The sequence below is a fragment of the Oncorhynchus tshawytscha genome, unplaced genomic scaffold, assembly GCF_018296145.1.
Source record: "Oncorhynchus tshawytscha isolate Ot180627B unplaced genomic scaffold, Otsh_v2.0 Un_contig_57_pilon_pilon, whole genome shotgun sequence".
Classification (NCBI taxonomy): Eukaryota; Metazoa; Chordata; class Actinopteri; order Salmoniformes; family Salmonidae; genus Oncorhynchus; species Oncorhynchus tshawytscha.
In genome coordinates, this window is record NW_024609823.1 from 1,004,383 (window position 1) to 1,022,459 (window position 18,077).

At 45.5% G+C, this 18,077-nt stretch overlaps 1 protein-coding gene across 1 annotated transcript in view; it reads left to right on the top strand.

The window, feature by feature from the left end:
* The window catches only part of adamts17 (ADAM metallopeptidase with thrombospondin type 1 motif, 17), a 199,274-nt gene extending 181,217 nt beyond the window's left edge, over nt 1–18,057 (top strand). Inside the window, 3 exon segments of the mRNA XM_042319042.1 lie at nt 1,012–1,164; nt 12,996–13,173; nt 13,499–18,057. Coding sequence (XP_042174976.1) covers nt 1,012–1,164; nt 12,996–13,173; nt 13,499–13,650 — 483 coding nt within the window. The 3' untranslated portion in view covers nt 13,651–18,057.
* Nucleotides 18,058–18,077: the final 20 nt, after the last annotated feature.

An 18,077-nucleotide genomic window follows, 5' to 3' on the forward strand; every position in this document is an offset into this window, starting at 1 on the left:
CCCACCCCCCCCCCTCTCTCTCTTCCCTCGCTCCACTGAAGAGGAGGTAGAGTGGGTTGGAGAGGGGAGCTAATGAACCACCGCAGGAGGCTTCTATAATGAGTAACACTCTGCCCTCTCTCTCTCGCTCCCTCTCACACACTCTCTCTATCCTCATATTTCTTTTCACTAATTTTCCTCCCTCTCTTTTTCCTGACATCACTCTAACCTCGCTCCCCCTCTTCCTCTCCCTTTCCTCCTCCACCTCACACTCCTCCTCTCACCTCCACTCTTTTTCTTATCCTTTTCCATCCCCTCTCTTCCCTCTCTACTGTAATTATTTTCCACCTCTTCCTCCCTCTTTCATGTTCCCTTTTCTCTCCTCTATGTCCCTCTCCCTCAACTCCAATGTTTCCCTCTCTCCCTTTCCCTCGTCTCCATCTCCCTTCTTCCTCTCCCTCCCTCTCTCCCTCGTCTCCATCTCCCTTCTTCCTCTCCCTCCCTCTCTCCGTCGTCTCCATCTCCCTTCTTCCTCTCCCTCCCTCTCTCCCTCGTCTCCATCTCCCTTCTTCCTCTCCCTCCCTCTCTCCGTCGTCTCCATCTCCCTTCTTCCTCTCCCTCCCTCTCTCCCTCGTCTCCATCTCCCTTCTTCCTCTCCCTCCCTCTCTCCCTCGTCTCCATCTCCCTTCTTCCTCTCCCTCCCTCTCTCCCTCGTCTCCATCTCCCTTCTTCCTCTCCCTCCCTCTCTCCTCGTCTCCATCTCCCTTCTTCCTCTCCCTCCCTCTCTCCCTCGTCTCCATCTCCCTCCCTCTCTCCCCACCTTTTCTTCCCTCCCTCCACTCTCTTCTTCCCTCCCTCCCTCCCATGGTCTCCCTCTCCCTTTCCCTCGTCTCCATCTCCCTTCTTCCTCTCCCTCCCTCTCTCCCTCGTCTCCATCTCCCTCCCTCTCTCCCCACCTTTTCTTCCCTCCCTCCACTCTCTTCTTCCCTCCCTCCCTCCCCTGGTCTCCCTCTCCCTCCCTCCTCTCCCCAGTGTTCTTCAGACTGTGGCAGTGGGGTCCGTCGGAGGACAGTGAGGTGCACCAACCCCCAGGGGAACTGTGACCCCCTCTCTCAGCCTGCTGACCAGGAGCCCTGTGAGGACCACTCCAAATGTTACGAGTGGAAGACTGGGGACTGGTCCAAGGTATGGGCCATACACACACATAAATGACACACACACACTCTCTTTTTAATTAAATATCTATTTACAGAGATCTCCCATGTGGAGAGGACTCTAACCCCAGATGCCCCCTTCCAATTGATTAATCCCTCCCTGTGACACAGCGGTGTAGGTGATGCCAACATGGTGCCAACGCTGTGCCAGTCCTGATGTGGGCATCTTGACAGATAGCCTGACTGCACCTGCATCACTGTCTGACTGCATTCTCAATAGCAAACTATTCCCTTTATAGTGCACGCAGGCAGGCAGGCAGGCAGGCAGGCAGGCAGGCAGGCAGGCAGGCAGGCAGGCACACACACACACACACACACACACACACACACACACACACACACACACACACTCTCTCTCTCTCTCTCTCTCTCTCTCTCTACTGGAGGAATGAATTAAGGCACCTTGGCCCTCACACCTTCCCAGCCACCAGTCTCTCTTCCTAACTGTCTAACTAGGGCAGGGCAATAGCAACAGGCTCAAGTCCATTTCAATTCTTGTGGGTGAGAATGAACATGGGGAGTGTAGTTTAATTCCTGAAATGTAATTGACCTTGTCTGCTGTGGCTGGCTGTGAGGGGACAGGTGTCAACCTTTATTGCTGTACTCGTACTACACACAGACACATGAAGGAACACACACACACAGTAAAGTCCTCAGACCGGGATGGTACATACAAGCAAACCTCCTTATTAACACTTTGAACTACAGTAGGCGCCAGTCGGCTACTCTGGAGCTGCGTCCCAAATGGCACTCCTTTTGCCATTTGCCATTTGGGATTCATCCTCTGAGCTGAACTATACACTCGTCTGCTGGGCTCTGCAGTGGGCAAAAACCCTCCATTTACAAAACATGTTCTAATCATTCTGTTTGTTTGCTTGTCTCTTTAGAGATCATTTCAAAGTTCAGGATGAATGAAAGCTCTGAGTAATGCAAAGTGTTTCCTCTCACGGATGAGTCCCAAATGGCACCCTATTCTCTATATAGTACACTACTTTTGACTACAGTCCTATGGGCCCTGATCATAAGTTGTGCACTATATAAGGAAAAGGATGACATTTGGGACATATCCTGTGTGATTGTAACCTCAACTAACTCATTCAGCTGCTCTGTTCTGTAATGTACTGCCAGGAATTAAAACACCCATATCTTAGTTAATAAATGTACAAATTGTCCAGATATCCTCTCCAAAGGGGAACTAAAAAGCTACTATATGGGCGGTTCCAATAAGTCCACACAGAATAACATGCTATAATGCTTTACTAGTCAAATAGAGACAGGAGCAACACAGTAGAATACTAATGGGAGACAGCGTTATACAGGAAGTCTACGAACAAACAGGGACAACATATATGCTATATGTGTTCCAACATATTACAGATTATAAACTGGGTGGTTTGAGCCCTGAAGGCTGATTGGCTGACAGCCATGGTATATCAGACCATACACCACGGGTATGACAAAACATGTATTTTTACTGCTCTAAATACGTTGGTAACCAGTTTATAATAGCAATAAGGCACCTCTGGGATATGTGGTATAACAGATTTAAGAGGTACATTTTTATTTATTTATCCTTGTTATAGTTAAGGAAACCGAGTAGTACATTCTCCCATAATAAACAAAAGGCATCAAGAATATTGGCAATTATAAATCTACAAATATCTCTTTCATGTACCGTAATTTCCGGACTATAAGCCGCTACTTTATTCCCACGCTTTGAACCTCGCGGTTTATACAATGACGCGGCTCATTTATGGATTTTTCCCACTTTCACAAGATTCATGCTACCAAAAAACTGAGCACCGTCACATAATGTGACGTAAATCGAGAGCGCTCAAACTTCCCATCATTCTGATTACGGTAGTCATTTTGTCACCCTCATCATGGCAAAGACACGGAGAAATGCATATGATGCAGCTTTCAAGTTGAAGGCGATCGATCTGGCTGTTGGAAAAGGAAATAGAGCTGCTGCATGGGAGCTTGGCCTTAATGAGTCGATGATAAGACGTTGGAAACAGCAGCGTGAGGAACTGACTCAGTGCAAAAAGACAACAAAAGCTTTCAGAGGGAAGAAAAGCAGATGGCCCAAAGTATTTGCAGCCACTCGACATCAGTGTAAATCGTGCATTTAAGGTGGCGCTCCTTGTTCAGTGGGAGGCTTGGATGACAAGTGGGGAGAAATCCTTCACTAAAACGGGCCGCAGGCGAAGAGCATCTTATGGTCAAGTCTGCCAGTGGGTCCTGACAGCGTGGAGCATTGTCAAATAATCCACTATCATCAACGGGTTCCGAAAGGCTGGACTGCTGCGTGTTGAAGGGGCATCATGAGCTCAGCGGGGTATTTGCCTCCGGATGAAAGTGACAAGAGCGACAATGAAAACGATCCAACATCGGATGAAGCAATTCTGAGGCTATTCATCTCTGACACCGAAGGAGATGACTTCAGTGGTTTCAGTGCACAGGAGGAGGAAGATAGTGACCAAGTTCATTTGTTTCAATGTACCGGTAGGCACCTGCGGCTTATAGACATGTGCAGCCTATTTATGTACAAAATACATATTTTTTAATAATTCAGTGGGTGCGGTTTATATTCAGGTGCGCTTAATAGTCCAGCAATTACGGTAGACAATGCCAAAATAAATGCCAAACAGTTTCTGGATGCTCATCACAAAGAGTACAGTTAATGTTAATGTCTTTTTTCTTCAGGTAAGGATTCACAGGTAATACTTATGGATCATTCTGAAAGAACTTGTTAACAAGCAGATAAGCAGCTATTTGTGTGGTAATAACCAAACATTTTCCCAGCAGATATTATTAACAAATGTATTCCAGTAAGTTAGAAGTAAGGAATATATATAACATTTCCTTTGAAATAAAGCAGGTATTGTTCTGAGGGAGCAAGGAGAAACACATTTTTCCTACCGGAGAGTCAACTGGATGAAGAGAGGATATCTCAAATCAAATCAAATCAATAAAGAAGGTGAGGTGAGGTCTGGTTACACCTCTAAACAGCATTACAGTTCCAGATGGAATAGCATCAAAGACTATGCAAACTCTTTAGGTGGAACAGGGATATGTAAAGAGATCAAAAAAATCTTCAGAACTGAGTAACATCCCTTCTGCATTAAAAAAGTGACTCACCAGGAGGATATGATTATCAACCTAAAAACAAAGACTTGTTTCTAGACAAAATATTCTTATTGTTCCAAATGAAATACCTATGAGGGGGAAATGATTGTCATTACGCACACCTGGCCCCTATTCCCAGTGATTAGTACTTGTATAAGTGTGCACTTGGTTCACCATTGTCTTGTCGATTATTGTTACTATGTCCGTTGGTATGTGTGAGTACCTGTGCTGTGTGTTTTGGCTTTCGTGCCATTGTGGATTGCGCAGATGATTACGGGTCTCATCCCGTGTGTTAATCATTGTGTGCATGTGTTATTTATTCGAGGTACTCCTCGCTCTTTTGTTTGGGATTCAACCCTGTGTTTTGTTACGTGTTTGTTTGGTCTTCGTCCCAGTGCCTTTATACGGCACGCCGTAATTTGGGCTTAATAAAAAAAAATATTACGCATTCCTGCGCCTGTCTCCCGACCCTTCATACCAGCGTGACAGTGATGTTTACATTTTAATACCACACCAAGGCTCATGTGTCTATGAAAGAAGATCATTTTAAATCTTGTTAATGTTATAGTTACAAAGCAAAATGTAATTGAAGCCAGCAAATCAGGAGAAGATATAATGAGGGATGAAATTCCAAATTGAAGTTGGATTCTTTAAGAAATGTTTGGCCCAATTTACCTTCAAAGTATTATTCAAAGTATATATTTTTTTTAATCTAGCACCGCATTCATATGCGTCCATAATGACAGATTTCCTAATATAATGTGTATAATTTTTCCAGATGAAGTTGAAAAACATCTGGTCAACAGCTTTACCTATTGTGTTGTCAAGATGTAGGGACTGAGCTTCGTAAGAAAGTCTGGAGGTGCCCTTAGCTTTGGAAAGCAGTACTCAACCTTTCAAGGAGGAATCCCTTTGCAACAATTGGTTCAACCTCTTTTTGCTTTGTTCAATAATGGGATTTAAGTTTAATGAGCATCTTTCCTATTGATTCTTAGATATGGTAATCCCAAGGTATGTTACTCTTTCCTTGACTGGAATATTTCAGATAGAGGGTACCACACAGTCTTTAATTAAGCAATAAGGCCCGAGGGGGTGTGGTTTATGGCCAATATACCACGGCTAAGGGCTGTTCTTACGCATGACGCAACGTGGAGTGCCTGGATTCAGCCCTTATCCATGGTATATTGGCCATATATCACAAACCCCGAAATGCCTTATTGCTATTATAAACTGGTTACCAACATAACTAGAGCAGTAAAAATAAGTGTTTTGTCATACTCGTGGTATACTATCTGATATACCACCTCTGTCAGCCAATCAGCATAGTGATTTTAGGGATGGTGACAGTACTGGCTAGTTGTATGTCAAAAATGTCTTAATGGTTAGGGTACGTCATTATCACACCGTTGTTAAAGCACTGTATTCAGCCAGTTCATTATAATAAAGACTACTTCACCTCAAAACACATGGAAGTGATTTGCATTGTATGGAGGTAACCTGCCGGTTCCACTAGTTACACTAGTGTTATCTGACAGTCTTTGTCAAATCTCTCCTCGATGAACCCCAGTTCCACCTTAGTTACACTAGTGTTATCTGACAGTCTTTGTCAAATCTCTCCTTGATGAACCCCAGTTCCACCTTAGTTACACTAGTGTTATCTGACAGTCTTTGTCAAATCTCTCCTCGATGAACCCCAGTTCCAACTTAGTTACACTAGTGTTATCTGACAGTCTTTGTCAAATCTCTCCTCGATGAACCCCAGTTCCACCTTAGTTACACTAGTGTTATCTGACAGTCTTTGTCAAATCTCTCCTCGATGAACCCCAGTTCCACCTTAGTTACACTAGTGTTATCTGACAGTCTTTGTCAAATCTCTCCTCGATGAACCCCAGTTCCACCTTAGTTACACTAGTGTTATTGACAGTCCAAATCTCTCCTCGATGAACCCCAGTTACTTAGTTACACTAGTGTTATCTGACAGTCTTTGTCAAATCTCTCCTCGATGAACCCCAGTTCCACCTTAGTTACACTAGTGTTATCTGACAGTCTTTGTCAAATCTCTCCTCGATGAACCCCAGTTCCAACTTAGTTACACTAGTGTTATCTGACAGTCTTTGTCAAATCTCTCCTCGATGAACCCCAGTTCCACCTTAGTTACACTAGTGTTATCTGACAGTCTTTGTCAAATCTCTCCTCGATGAACCCCAGTTCCAACTTAGTTACACTAGTGTTATCTGACAGTCTTTGTCAAATCTCTCCTCGATGAACCCCAGTTCCACCTTAGTTACACTAGTGTTATCTGACAGTCTTTGTCAAATCTCTCCTCGATGAACCCCAGTTCCACCTTAGTTACACTAGTGTTATCTGACAGTCTTTGTCAAATCTCTCCTCGATGAACCCCAGTTCCACCTTAGTTACACTAGTGTTATCTGACAGTCTTTGTCAAATCTCTCCTCGATGAAAGTTCCCCTTAGTTACACTAGTGTTATCTGACAGTCTTTTCAAACTCGATGAACAGTTCCACCTTAGTTACACTAGTGTTATCTGACAGTCTTTGTCAAATCTCTCCTCGATGAATGTTCCACCTTAGTTACACTAGTGTTATCTGACAGTCTTTGTCAAATCTCTCCTCGATGAACCCCAGTTCCACTTAGTTACACTAGTGTTATCTGACAGTCTTTGTCAAATCTCTCCTCGATGAACCCCAGTTCCACCTTAGTTACACTAGTGTTATCTGACAGTCTTTGTCAAATCTCTCTCGATGAACCCCAGTTCCACCTTAGTTACACTAGTGTTATCTGACAGTCTTTGTCAAACTAGTGTTACACTAGTGTTATCTGACAGTCTTTGTCAAATCCCAGTTCTTAGTTACACTAGTGTTATCGAGTCTTTGAACCCCAGTTCCACCTTAGTTACACTAGTGTTATCTGACAGTCTTTGTCAAATCTCTCCTCGATGAACCCCAGTTCCACCTTAGTTACACTAGTGTTATCTGACAGTCTTTGTCAAATCTCTCCTCGATGAACCCCAGTTCCACCTTAGTTACACTAGTGTTATCTGACAGTCTTTGTCAAATCTCTCCTCGATGAACCCCAGTTCCACCTTAGTTACACTAGTGTTATCTGACAGTCTTTGTCAAATCTCTCCTCGATGAACCCCAGTTCCACCTTAGTTACACTAGTGTTACTAGTCTTTGTCAAATCTTCCTCGATGAACCCCAGTTCTTAGTTACACTAGTGTTAACAGTCTTTGTCAAATCTCTCCTCGATGAACCCCAGTTCCACCTTAGTTACACTAGTGTTATCTGACAGTCTTTGTCAAATCTCTCCTCGATGAACCCCAGTTCCACCTTAGTTACACTAGTGTTATCTGACAGTCTTTGCCAAATCTCTCCTCGATGAACCCCAGTTCCACCTATTCCATTGATTCCAGCACTGGCCGATTCAACTAATCAAGGACCTGAGGATTAGTTGCCCAGTCAAATCTAGTTTGTTAGTTTGCTGGTAAAATCAAATAGGTGAAAAGGCTGGGTTGTACTCATGGAACGGTCTTGGAAACAGGTTTACCGAACTGAAAATCTACAGTGCATCTCCATTTCCCAATCGTACAAACTGAGTCAGTCTGTTTTTGACATGCATGTAATTTATCATATGGAGTGTCATGTTCAGCTGCCTGATACAGGGTCAGATCTTATTTCCCCATTCTAACAGTTAAGGTTGGGATCGGGGAGAATGCAATCTAATCCTAGATCTGCAATTTGCCAGTCTCGGGGTCACTACAGCAGGTCAGGGGGAGGACCATTACATTTCTCTCCCTGTGTGGAACTGGAGACAGTGAGTGTATGTTTCCCCCCATGATGCTGAGGAAGGTGCGTCCACCCCTCTCCTCTGTCCTTATTTAACTACAGATCTAGGATCAGATTGCTTTATTTCCAATCCTATCCATAACTGTTAGAATGTATCAGTGGCTAGAGACAACTTCTACCTATGATTCCACATGAGGGAATATACTTAAGTTTCTCCCTGAAACTGATCTAAGGTCTGTTTTGAGATTCTTTCCCTGATGCTTAAAGTAAGGACTTCGAGGGTAAGCTTATCCTAGATCTGTAATGTCTACCTAGAGCTCTGTGAGGGGGCTGCGTGAGCACATCTGGTTCAGTCATCATCAGACAAGCTGGAGAACATCTGAAGGTTTTGTGTGTGTTTGTGTGTGTGCTGTCTGTCAGTGTGTGTGCAGACAGTGTAGACGCCATAGCCCAGTTCTCATTAACAGTAATCTCCACTAATCCTTCATCAGAACATTCTAGAGGGGGTTTGTTAATCCAAACGGGCAATCACAGAGCTGCATTTTATTTTCTCCCCTTGTTTAAATCTGTCAGTAAGTATTACTTCATTCAGGAGCACTACAGCAAGGCAGTTAACCCCCAACAACTGCTCCCTGGGCTCCGATGACGTGGGAAACACTGCCATATACAGTGCACTACTTTTGACCAGGGCCCATGCAGCTCTGTTCAAAAGTAGTGCACTATAAAGAGAATAGGGTGCCATTTGAGATGCACCTTACCTCACCATTCCCACTGAGAAGGGACTTCAGTCCGGCATTTAGACATTCTGACAGAGCTGCTGCCGGAATTCCTTTAATCTTCCCAAGGTGTTCTTTTCCAGTTACACAACACCTGTGTGTTCCAAATGGCACCCTATTCCCTATATAGTGCACTACTTTTATTCGGGGCCTCATAGGGCTCTGTTAAAAAGTAGTGCACTACTGTAAGTAACAGAGTGCTATTTGAGATGCAGACATTGACTACTGTTCCTCTACCTCCACATATTCACAGACTTTTTAAAGGGGCTTTTAAATGAAAGCCACCCGACACTGACCTTTCCCTGTTAACACACCTAGTAGAGGAGCCTCTGATCGGACTGTCAGGTGTTCTGTAATGGAGCTGGGAGAGAGCTGGGGATGGAGCTGGGAGAGAGCTGGGGATAGAGCTGGGAGAGAGCTGGGGATGGAGATGGGAGAGAGCTGGAGATGGAGATGGGAGAGAGCTGGGGATGGAGATGGGAGAGAGGTGGGGATGGAGATGGGAGAGAGCTGGAGATGGAGATGGGAGAGAGCTGGAGATGGAGATGGGAGAGAGCTGGGGATGGAGATGGGAGAGAGCTGGAGATGGAGATGGGAGAGAGCTGGAGATGGAGATGGGAGAGAGCTGGGGATAGATGGAGCTGGGGATGGAGATGGGAGAGAGCTGGGGATGGAGATGGGGAGCTGGGGATGGAGATGGGAGAGAGCTGGAGATGGAGATGGGGAGAGCTGGAGATGGAGATGGGAGAGCTGGGGATGGAGATGGGAGAGAGGTGGGGATGGAGCTGGGAGAGAGCTGGAGATGGAGATGGGAGAGAGCTGGGGATGGAGATGGGAGAGAGCTGGGGATGGAGATGGGAGAGAGGTGGGGATGGAGATGGGAGAGAGGGGAGTTGGGGATGGAGCTGGGAGAGAGCTGGGGATGGAGCTGGGGAAGATGGGGCTGGGAGAGAGCTGGGAATGGTGGAGAGAGCTGGGGATGGAGCTGGGGAAGATGGAGCTGGGGAAGATGGGGCTGGGGAGAGCTGGGCTGGAGCTGGGAGATAGCTGGGGAAGGCTGGGGAAGAGCTGGGAGCTGGGGATGGAGCTGGGGAAGATGGAGCTGGGGAAGATGGGGCTGGGAGAGAGCTGGGAATGGTGGAGAGAGCTGGGGATGGGGCTGGGAGAGAGATGGGGATGGGGTTGGGGGAGATGGGGATGGGTTTCACTTTCCACCATTCCACCCATTTTCTGTCTGAAAAGTTCTATGTCACGTACCTGATGAAAGGACGTTCAGGTGCCAGCGTCTTGGTCAGTTTCTCATTTTGGAAATCTAATAACAGGAAATAACTGTTGGCTGCTATTTAGTGCCGGGCTTATATCTGGTGTGTTGTTCTGATCCTGTGCTAATTGTGTTACTCCCCCCACCCTCTAACCATCCTGAATGTATTACCTCATTTTCTCTCCTAATGATGTTAAAGGGGAATTCTGGAATTTAAAACTAATGACTCAGGTAAGTGGTGGGGTGTCCATTGTTGTTGTTCTTTGAATCCCCGATTGCCCCTTTAAAGCCCTCAAATTACTCCTCTGTCCCACTCCCCCAACGCTGGACAATAAACTGACCGGCTCTCCTCATCTCCTCTCTTCCCACCACTATCAGACCATAAGTCTATTAGCATGTCTTAGAATATCATTCAGATAAGCTGCTGATTCAATTGTGGTGTTGTTGTGAGTTATGAGGAGGTCATGCCTCTAGGGATGTGGCTATGATATTAGAGCTAGGATGCATCCCAAACGCTACCCTGTTCCCTTTATAGTGAACTACTTTTGACCAAAGCCTTATGGGCTCTATAGGGGATAGGGTTTCATTTGGGATACAGATAAAGTCTTATGGGAGTGTTGCTATGATCGTGTCCCCATCAGCTTGTCTCCTAATGATGTTTCAGATAATGTTCTCTCTGTCTCTTTGTTTGTGTTTTCATTTGTTTGTTTGTGCTTCAGCAGTAGTGTGTGTGTGTGTCTGTGTCTGTGTGTGTGTGCTTTCCTCTGTGTGTGTGTGTGTGTGTGTCTCTCTCCAGGGCCTTATCTCATAGACTTATCTCATTGTGATCATGTTCATCAGTGATAATGAAAGCTTGGTGAAAAAACCTTCTGAGAATCATTCTAAGTACCTATAGAGATGTGGGATCATGATAATCGGATTGTTTTTGAGCAGTGTCAAGTCAACAAGTCCTTTGGTAGAACACCGGGCCGTTTACAATAGCTATTGAAATGGCTTCCACTAATTGCTTCTCTGTGAAGGGAATAGTAAATCCGCCTGCTTGAATCGAGGGCCTGGGAACCACTGTTGTTCAGAGTTAATTATTGGACGAGGCTATAGCTGTTGGCTGCCAAGGCACAGGCCTGTGTACAATGGGAATCCGTTGTCTGTCGCCTCTGATGTTTCCGAGCTTAGAATATCAAAGTCCTCTTTCTTTGGCCCCATTCCATGTTGGTTTCTCCTAGCCCCTTACCTCCAGCTCCTACCTCCAGCCCCTACCTCCAGCTCCTACCTCCAGCCCCTACCTCCAGCTCCTACCTCCAGCTCCTACCTCCAGCTCCTACCTCCAGCTCCTACCTCCAGCCCCTACCTCCAGCTCCTACCTCCAGCTCCTACCTCCAGCCCCTACCTCCAGCTCCTACCTCCAGCCCCTTACCTCCAGCCCCCTCCAGCCCCTACCTCCAGCCCCTACCTCCAGCTCCTACCTCCAGCCCCTACCGCCAGCTCCTACCTCCAGCCCCTACCTCCAGCTCCTACCTCCAGCCCCTACCTCCAGCTCCTACCTCCAGCCCCTTCTCCAAGCCCCTTACATCCAGCCCCTTTTCCAAGCCTCTTACCTCCAGTCCTTTCTCCTTTCTCCAAGCCCCATACGTCCAGCCCCTTCTCCAAGCCCTTTACCTCCACTCCCCTCTCCAAGCCCTTTACCTCCAGCCCCTTCTCCAAGCCCTTTACCTCCAGCCCCCTCTCCAAGCCCCTTACCTCCAGCCCCCTCTCCAAGCCCTTTACCTCCACCCCCTCTCCAAGCCCTTTACTTCCAGCCCCTTTTCCAAGCCTCTTACCTCCAGTCCTTTCTCCTTTCCAAGCCCCATACCTCCAGCCCCTTCTCCAAGCCCTTTACCTCCACCCCCTCTCCAAGCCCTTTACCTCCAGCCCATTCTCCAAGCCCTTTACCTCCAACCCCCTCTCCAAGCCCCTTAAATCCAGCCCCCTCTCCAAGCCCTTTACTTCCACCCCCCTCTCCAAGCCCTTTACCTCCAGCCCCTTCTCCAAGCCCCTTACCTCCAACCCCCTCTCCAAGCCCTTTACCTCCAGACCCTTTTCCAAGCCTCTTACCTCCAGTCCTTTCTCCAAGCCCCATACCTCTTCGTTCTTCACAGATCTGATTGGTTTGGGTAGGTCTAAGCTATATGGTGATGGCTCCATCCCCTAAAAAGTCAAAGTGGTGGTCACACCTATACTGTTACTTAGACCTATCTAGTCCTTTCAGATCTGTGATCACTGAAGAGATAAGAGCTAGGGGAAGAGCCTGAGGACACAGATGGATCTTAGCCTCAGAGCATATATTACTATTGAGACGAAGCACTCTGACAGGGTATTTAGGACTCGTAAATCAGTCTATTCAAACATAGAACACAGCCTCCATCTGTAATTAGGCCTGTTTGGGATTATCTTACCACTAGTAAATACCATACTACACCTTTATCTGTTATTCAGGTCTAGTCTCTTCTCACATTCAGTCATGAAGGGATTTGGCCCCCTATAAACAATAGGGATGTGTTTCCAATAGCACCATATTCCCTATATTAATTAAGCACTTCTTCTGACCAGGGTACATAGGGCTCCGGTCACAAGTAGTACACTATATAGGGAGTAGGGTGCCATTTGGGATGCACACTAGGTCTATGGAAGATTACAATTACCTAAAATGTGAGGGGTAAACATATTAGGAAGTGATTATGTCCTAAAAAGTCTAGGACATAGACATGGAAGACTGTTACAAATGGCTCTCAATGTCAAAATACTTCCTCTCGAGTTTGGAAGAGAAAGTAACTCAAGTGATTGGATCTTTCCAGTGCTCGTCATCCTGTGGGAAGGGCCTGCAGTCCAGAGTGGTCCAATGTATGCACAGAGTGACAGGTCGCCACGGTAATGACTGCCCCGTGGTGTTCAGACCACCCACCTACCGGCCCTGTCACCAGGAGGCCTGCAATGACAAAGTCAACGTCAACACCATCACCTCCCCCAGATTAGGTAACATAGTTTGTGTGTGTGCTTGTGTGTGTGTGTGTTTTTGAGAGAGAGAGCAAGAGAGCAACAGAAAGAGAGAGAGACAGAAACAGAAAGAGAGAGAAGAGAGAAAGAGAGAGAGAGTGTGTGTGTGTGTGTGTGTGTGTGTGTGTGTGTGTGTGTGTGTGTGTGTGTGTGTGTGTGTGTGTGTGTGTGTGTGTGTGTGTGTGTGTGTGTGTGTGTGTGTGTGTGTGTGTGTGTGTGTGTGTGTGTGCATAAGTGGGTGCACATGTGTGTACTGTGTTTCTCTGTCTGTTGACATGGCCCCTGTGCCCCTGTTCCTCTCCAGCTGCTCTGACCTACAAGTGCACAGGAGACCAGTGGACTGTGTACTGCCGTGTGATCCGAGAGAAGAACCTGTGCCAGGACATGAGATGGTACCAGCGCTGCTGCGACACCTGCAGAGACTTCTACGCCAACAAAACACCCCGCAAGAGTTAATGATGAAAGCACTCACACACATACTGTACACAGACAGACACACACACACACTTCACCTAGGGCTACGACTTTAGATGCTTCTGTAACACTTGACTTAAAGCTTGCGGGTATAATGCTTTGTAAGTCGTTATAAGCATGAATGAGCCTTTATAATGTGTTATAATAAGGCTTATGATATGATATGTCTCTCTATGTATCAGCATGTTAACCGACTCAAAATGTCTGTTATTTAGCCTGCTTCAGGAGATGATACTAATATATTGTAAGGGTCTCGTGGCAGGTCTTTATGCCGGCAGGCTTTACGTAAAGAGTTACGGATGCTTTTTCTGAATTATTCATATTCTTATTATTAATTATAGGACATTACATTTTGGAGAAAAAGTGGAAATGAGTGCAGAGACCCTTTCATGTGGGATCATAAGCTTGCTGTTGTCATGAAGACTTGAACACCTTGTTTAACTTGTTTCATTGCTGTAAACCAAAGCGAGGGACTTCACAGTCTGGGGAGTCTCTCGGTGGGTAGCCTGTCGCGTCAACGTTTGTTGTACAGTGTGATTTAACATCAGCGTTAACATATGTGATAACTCTTTATGTGGAAAGGTCATTGTTGTCAGATTGTCTATAGATGCTCAGTGAACTATCAGAACATGTCTGATCTTCAAATGCACACGCTGAATCTAATACAGCTAGGGAGGCTGAATATGAGTAAATCTATGTTACTTGGAGCGGCAGGTATCCTAGTGGTTAGAGCTTTGGGCCAGTAACTGAAAGGTTGCTGGATCAAATCCCTGAGCTGACAAGGTAAAAATCAGTTGTTCTGCCCCTGAGCAAGGCACTGTTCCCCAGGTCCTGAAGAAGTGGATGTGGATTAAGGCAGCCCCCCTCACCTCTCTGATTGAGGGGTTGGGTTAAATGCGGAAGACACATTTCAGTTGAATACATTCAGTTGAACAACTGACTAGGTTTCCCCCTTTCCCTTACTTACATAGATAGAATGTATGTACATCACAGGAGGCTGGTGAGGGGAGGACTGCTCATAATAATGGCTGGAATGGAGTGAATGGAATGGCATCAAATGTTTGATGTGTTTGAAACCATTCCATTTATTCCGTTCCATCCGCTAGTATGAGCCCATCCTTCCCAATTAAGGTGCCACCAGCTGCCTGTGACATACATACATTACTTACACACACGTACATTAAAAGACCTGTAAGGACTTTGTTATTGCATGTTAACAGAGGTGCAGTTGACATGTAATACATCTAAATGGTAGTTGGTACGTAGTCTGAGCATGTAGATCTGTAGGGGACTATCCAGATAAAGTGGGCCTGTATATTCTCTTGTGTTTAGTTCAGCTGGCCCTGTATTCACCAAGCCACTGGCTGGCCACTCACTAGACTGGGCCAAGAGACCTGGCTCGTGTTCATTAGGCACCAGATGGACTGAAACAGGTAGGGACTACTTGAACTTGTTCAATAAGAAATGCTCATTGTCTTTTTTCCGCTGCAACGTTTGAAAACTTTTCCCATTGTGTGCTTTGATGAACATGACCCTGGTTTCTTCTCTTAGGGACAAACCATAACTTGATGTCTTGAGATAACGTGAATTTCGCATTGACATCAATCCATAAGCTAAGTCTTGGTTATACATTTGAATCTCAAGTTAGGATTTGTCCCTTAGTTCCACGATAGATTATATGTACTTACATTTTGTTGTTGTTTTTTGTTGATGTCATTGTTATTTTTTGGCGGTTGTTGTTATTTAAAACTAGCCAGGAGCCGTTATAAGGTACTGCAGTTCTACATTGAAATGATCAAGCTAACGATAGGATAGGCCTAGTTCACTATTCCCTAGGCTCACCTGAAGGTCTTGGACAGCCCATGTAGCATCCGTCTCTCTCCTGAGGATCCAATGTTGGAGACAGTGCAGTGGTGGGGGTGTAATTTAAGAGAAGATTAGATGTATCTTAAGTTACTGTCGTCCTACAGTTAACCACATACAGTGTATTCAGTACTGTATATGTGAGTGGAATCCACAACCCAGTATCGTTAACACCTTGCTCCATCTACGCTCCATGAACCAACTGAGCAATCTGGGTGAAGCAGGTTGCAGCTATATTGTTAGGTTCAATGTAAAACACAAATCCCTGTATCATGTGTGTATCTGTTGTCCTCCCTTGGTGCTTGGTACATCATCATGACGATGTACCAAACATGACGTAAACTAGTCTCTGGTTTCAAACTTCACACTTACTCCAAACCTGGTGTTTGTTAACATTTCCATATATCATCAAACTTGAAATTGGTTTTAACTACTAAACAGTAATTCAAACACAATGTGAGGCTTACACCGATTTCAACAGCTTGCCCTTGTGCATGAGTGTGGCAAACGTAGACGTCACAAACATCAACATGTAAACATTAATGGAGGCAGCGTTATGTTTGCTACAAAATGATGGTGCAGTAGATAACTGACTGTAAATAATGTACAGTTAGTTATCACAGACGTTCTTTATCCATAAATGACGAGGTTTCTCCAGTTGTGTTCACGTTTTACAGATTATGACTTAAAGGGGTAATCTGCAGTTGTGTTCACGTTTTACAGATTATGATTTAAAGGGGTAATCTGCAGTTGTGTTCACGTTTTACAGATTATGATTTAAAGGGGTAATCTGCAGTTGTGTTCACATTTTACAGATTATGATTTAAAGGGGTAATCTCCAGTTGTGTTCACGTTTTACAGATTATGACTTAAAGGGGTAATCTGCAGTTGTGTTCACGTTTTACAGATTATGATTTAAAGGGTTAATCTGCAGTTGTGTTCACGTTTTACAGATTATGATTTAAAGGGGTAATCTCCAGTTGTGTTCACGTTTTACAGATTATGATTTAAAGGGGTAATCTGCAGTTGTGTTCACGTTTTACAGATTATGATTTAAAGGGGTAATCTGCAGTTGTGTTCACGTTTTACAGATTATGACTTAAAGGGGTAATCTCCAGTTGTGTTCACGTTTTACAGATTATGATTTAAAGGGGTAATCTGCAGTTGTGTTCACGTTTTACAGATTATGATTTAAAGGGGTAATCTCCAGTTGTGGTCACGTTTTACAGATTATGACTTAAAGGGGTAATCTCCAGTTGCTACATACATTTTTTGATTTATAAATGAGCTCAGGTCAACTGTCTTACCCCATCAGAACCCCAAATGCTTGTTTTACATGTAAACAAACACTATGAAGCCTTAAAACATGGTTAAAACTATCAACTTCATATCATGGATGGTCAGTCCTTGCATCCATAGCTCGGTCTATGAATTTGATAGTGGTTACATTTCTCCAGACTTCTTTGATTGTTTTAACTGCTGATTGACGCTTTCCAAGTGTATTACGTAACATTCAGCACTGTAGTGTATATCTATGGCACTGGCCTAGTTCTCCTGGTTCTTGGAGTTGGCTGAAGCAGAAACAGATCTAGAGTTACCAGGCTATGTAGTGTATATCTATGGCACTGGCCTAGTTCTCCTGGTTCTTGGAGTTGGCTGAAGCAGAAACAGATCTAGAGTTACCAGGCTATGTAGTGTATATCAATGGCACTGGCCTAGTTCTCCTGGTTCTTGGAGTTGACTGAAGCAGAAACAGATCTAGTGTTACCAGGCTATGTAGTGTATATCTATATTTCTGGCCTGGTTCTTTGTGGTCTATGGAGACCACCATGACTAATCACTTAGCCCCCAGGTAGAGACCCTGTCCCCCAGGTAGAGACCCTGTCCCCCAGGTAGAGACCCTGTCCCCCAGGTAGAGACGCTGTCCCCCAGGTAGAGACGCTGTCCCCGAGGTAGAGACCCTGACCCCCAGGTAGAGACCCTGAGCCCCAGGTAGAGACCCTGTCCCCCAGGTAGAGACACTGACCCCGAGGTCAGGAAGACCCCAGGCAGAGACCTTGGCCCCCAGGTCAGGAAGCCCCCAGGCAGAGACCTTGGCCCCCAGGCAGAGCCCCCAGTATTGGGATAAGAGCTGATATGGGCCCAGGTCTAAACAGAGAAAACAAACAGCCCAGCTCTCAGAACTCCTGAGTCCCACATTTCCAACCCTTCAGAGCAGAAACCATGAATCAATCAAACAATCTAACATGGTACTGTTTACCTACGTGTTCAGAACACGTAGGACAGAGGACCACCCTGGCGGTACCGTGTGTGTGTTTGCATGCGTGTGTGTAATCGATGTATGTCTCTGTGGTACGAGCCGTCAGTGGTGAGATCTTCATTGAAAAGGTCACACTGTTCACAATTTGAAGACAGACTTGCAAAGAAAACATCACTGTTAAAGACATGCTCCGGTACTTTGGTGAGGGTGGGTGGGCCCAACGGCTCAGTAGAGAGAGAGAGAGAAAGAGAGAGAGAGAGAGAGAGAGAGAGAGAGAAATATTTTA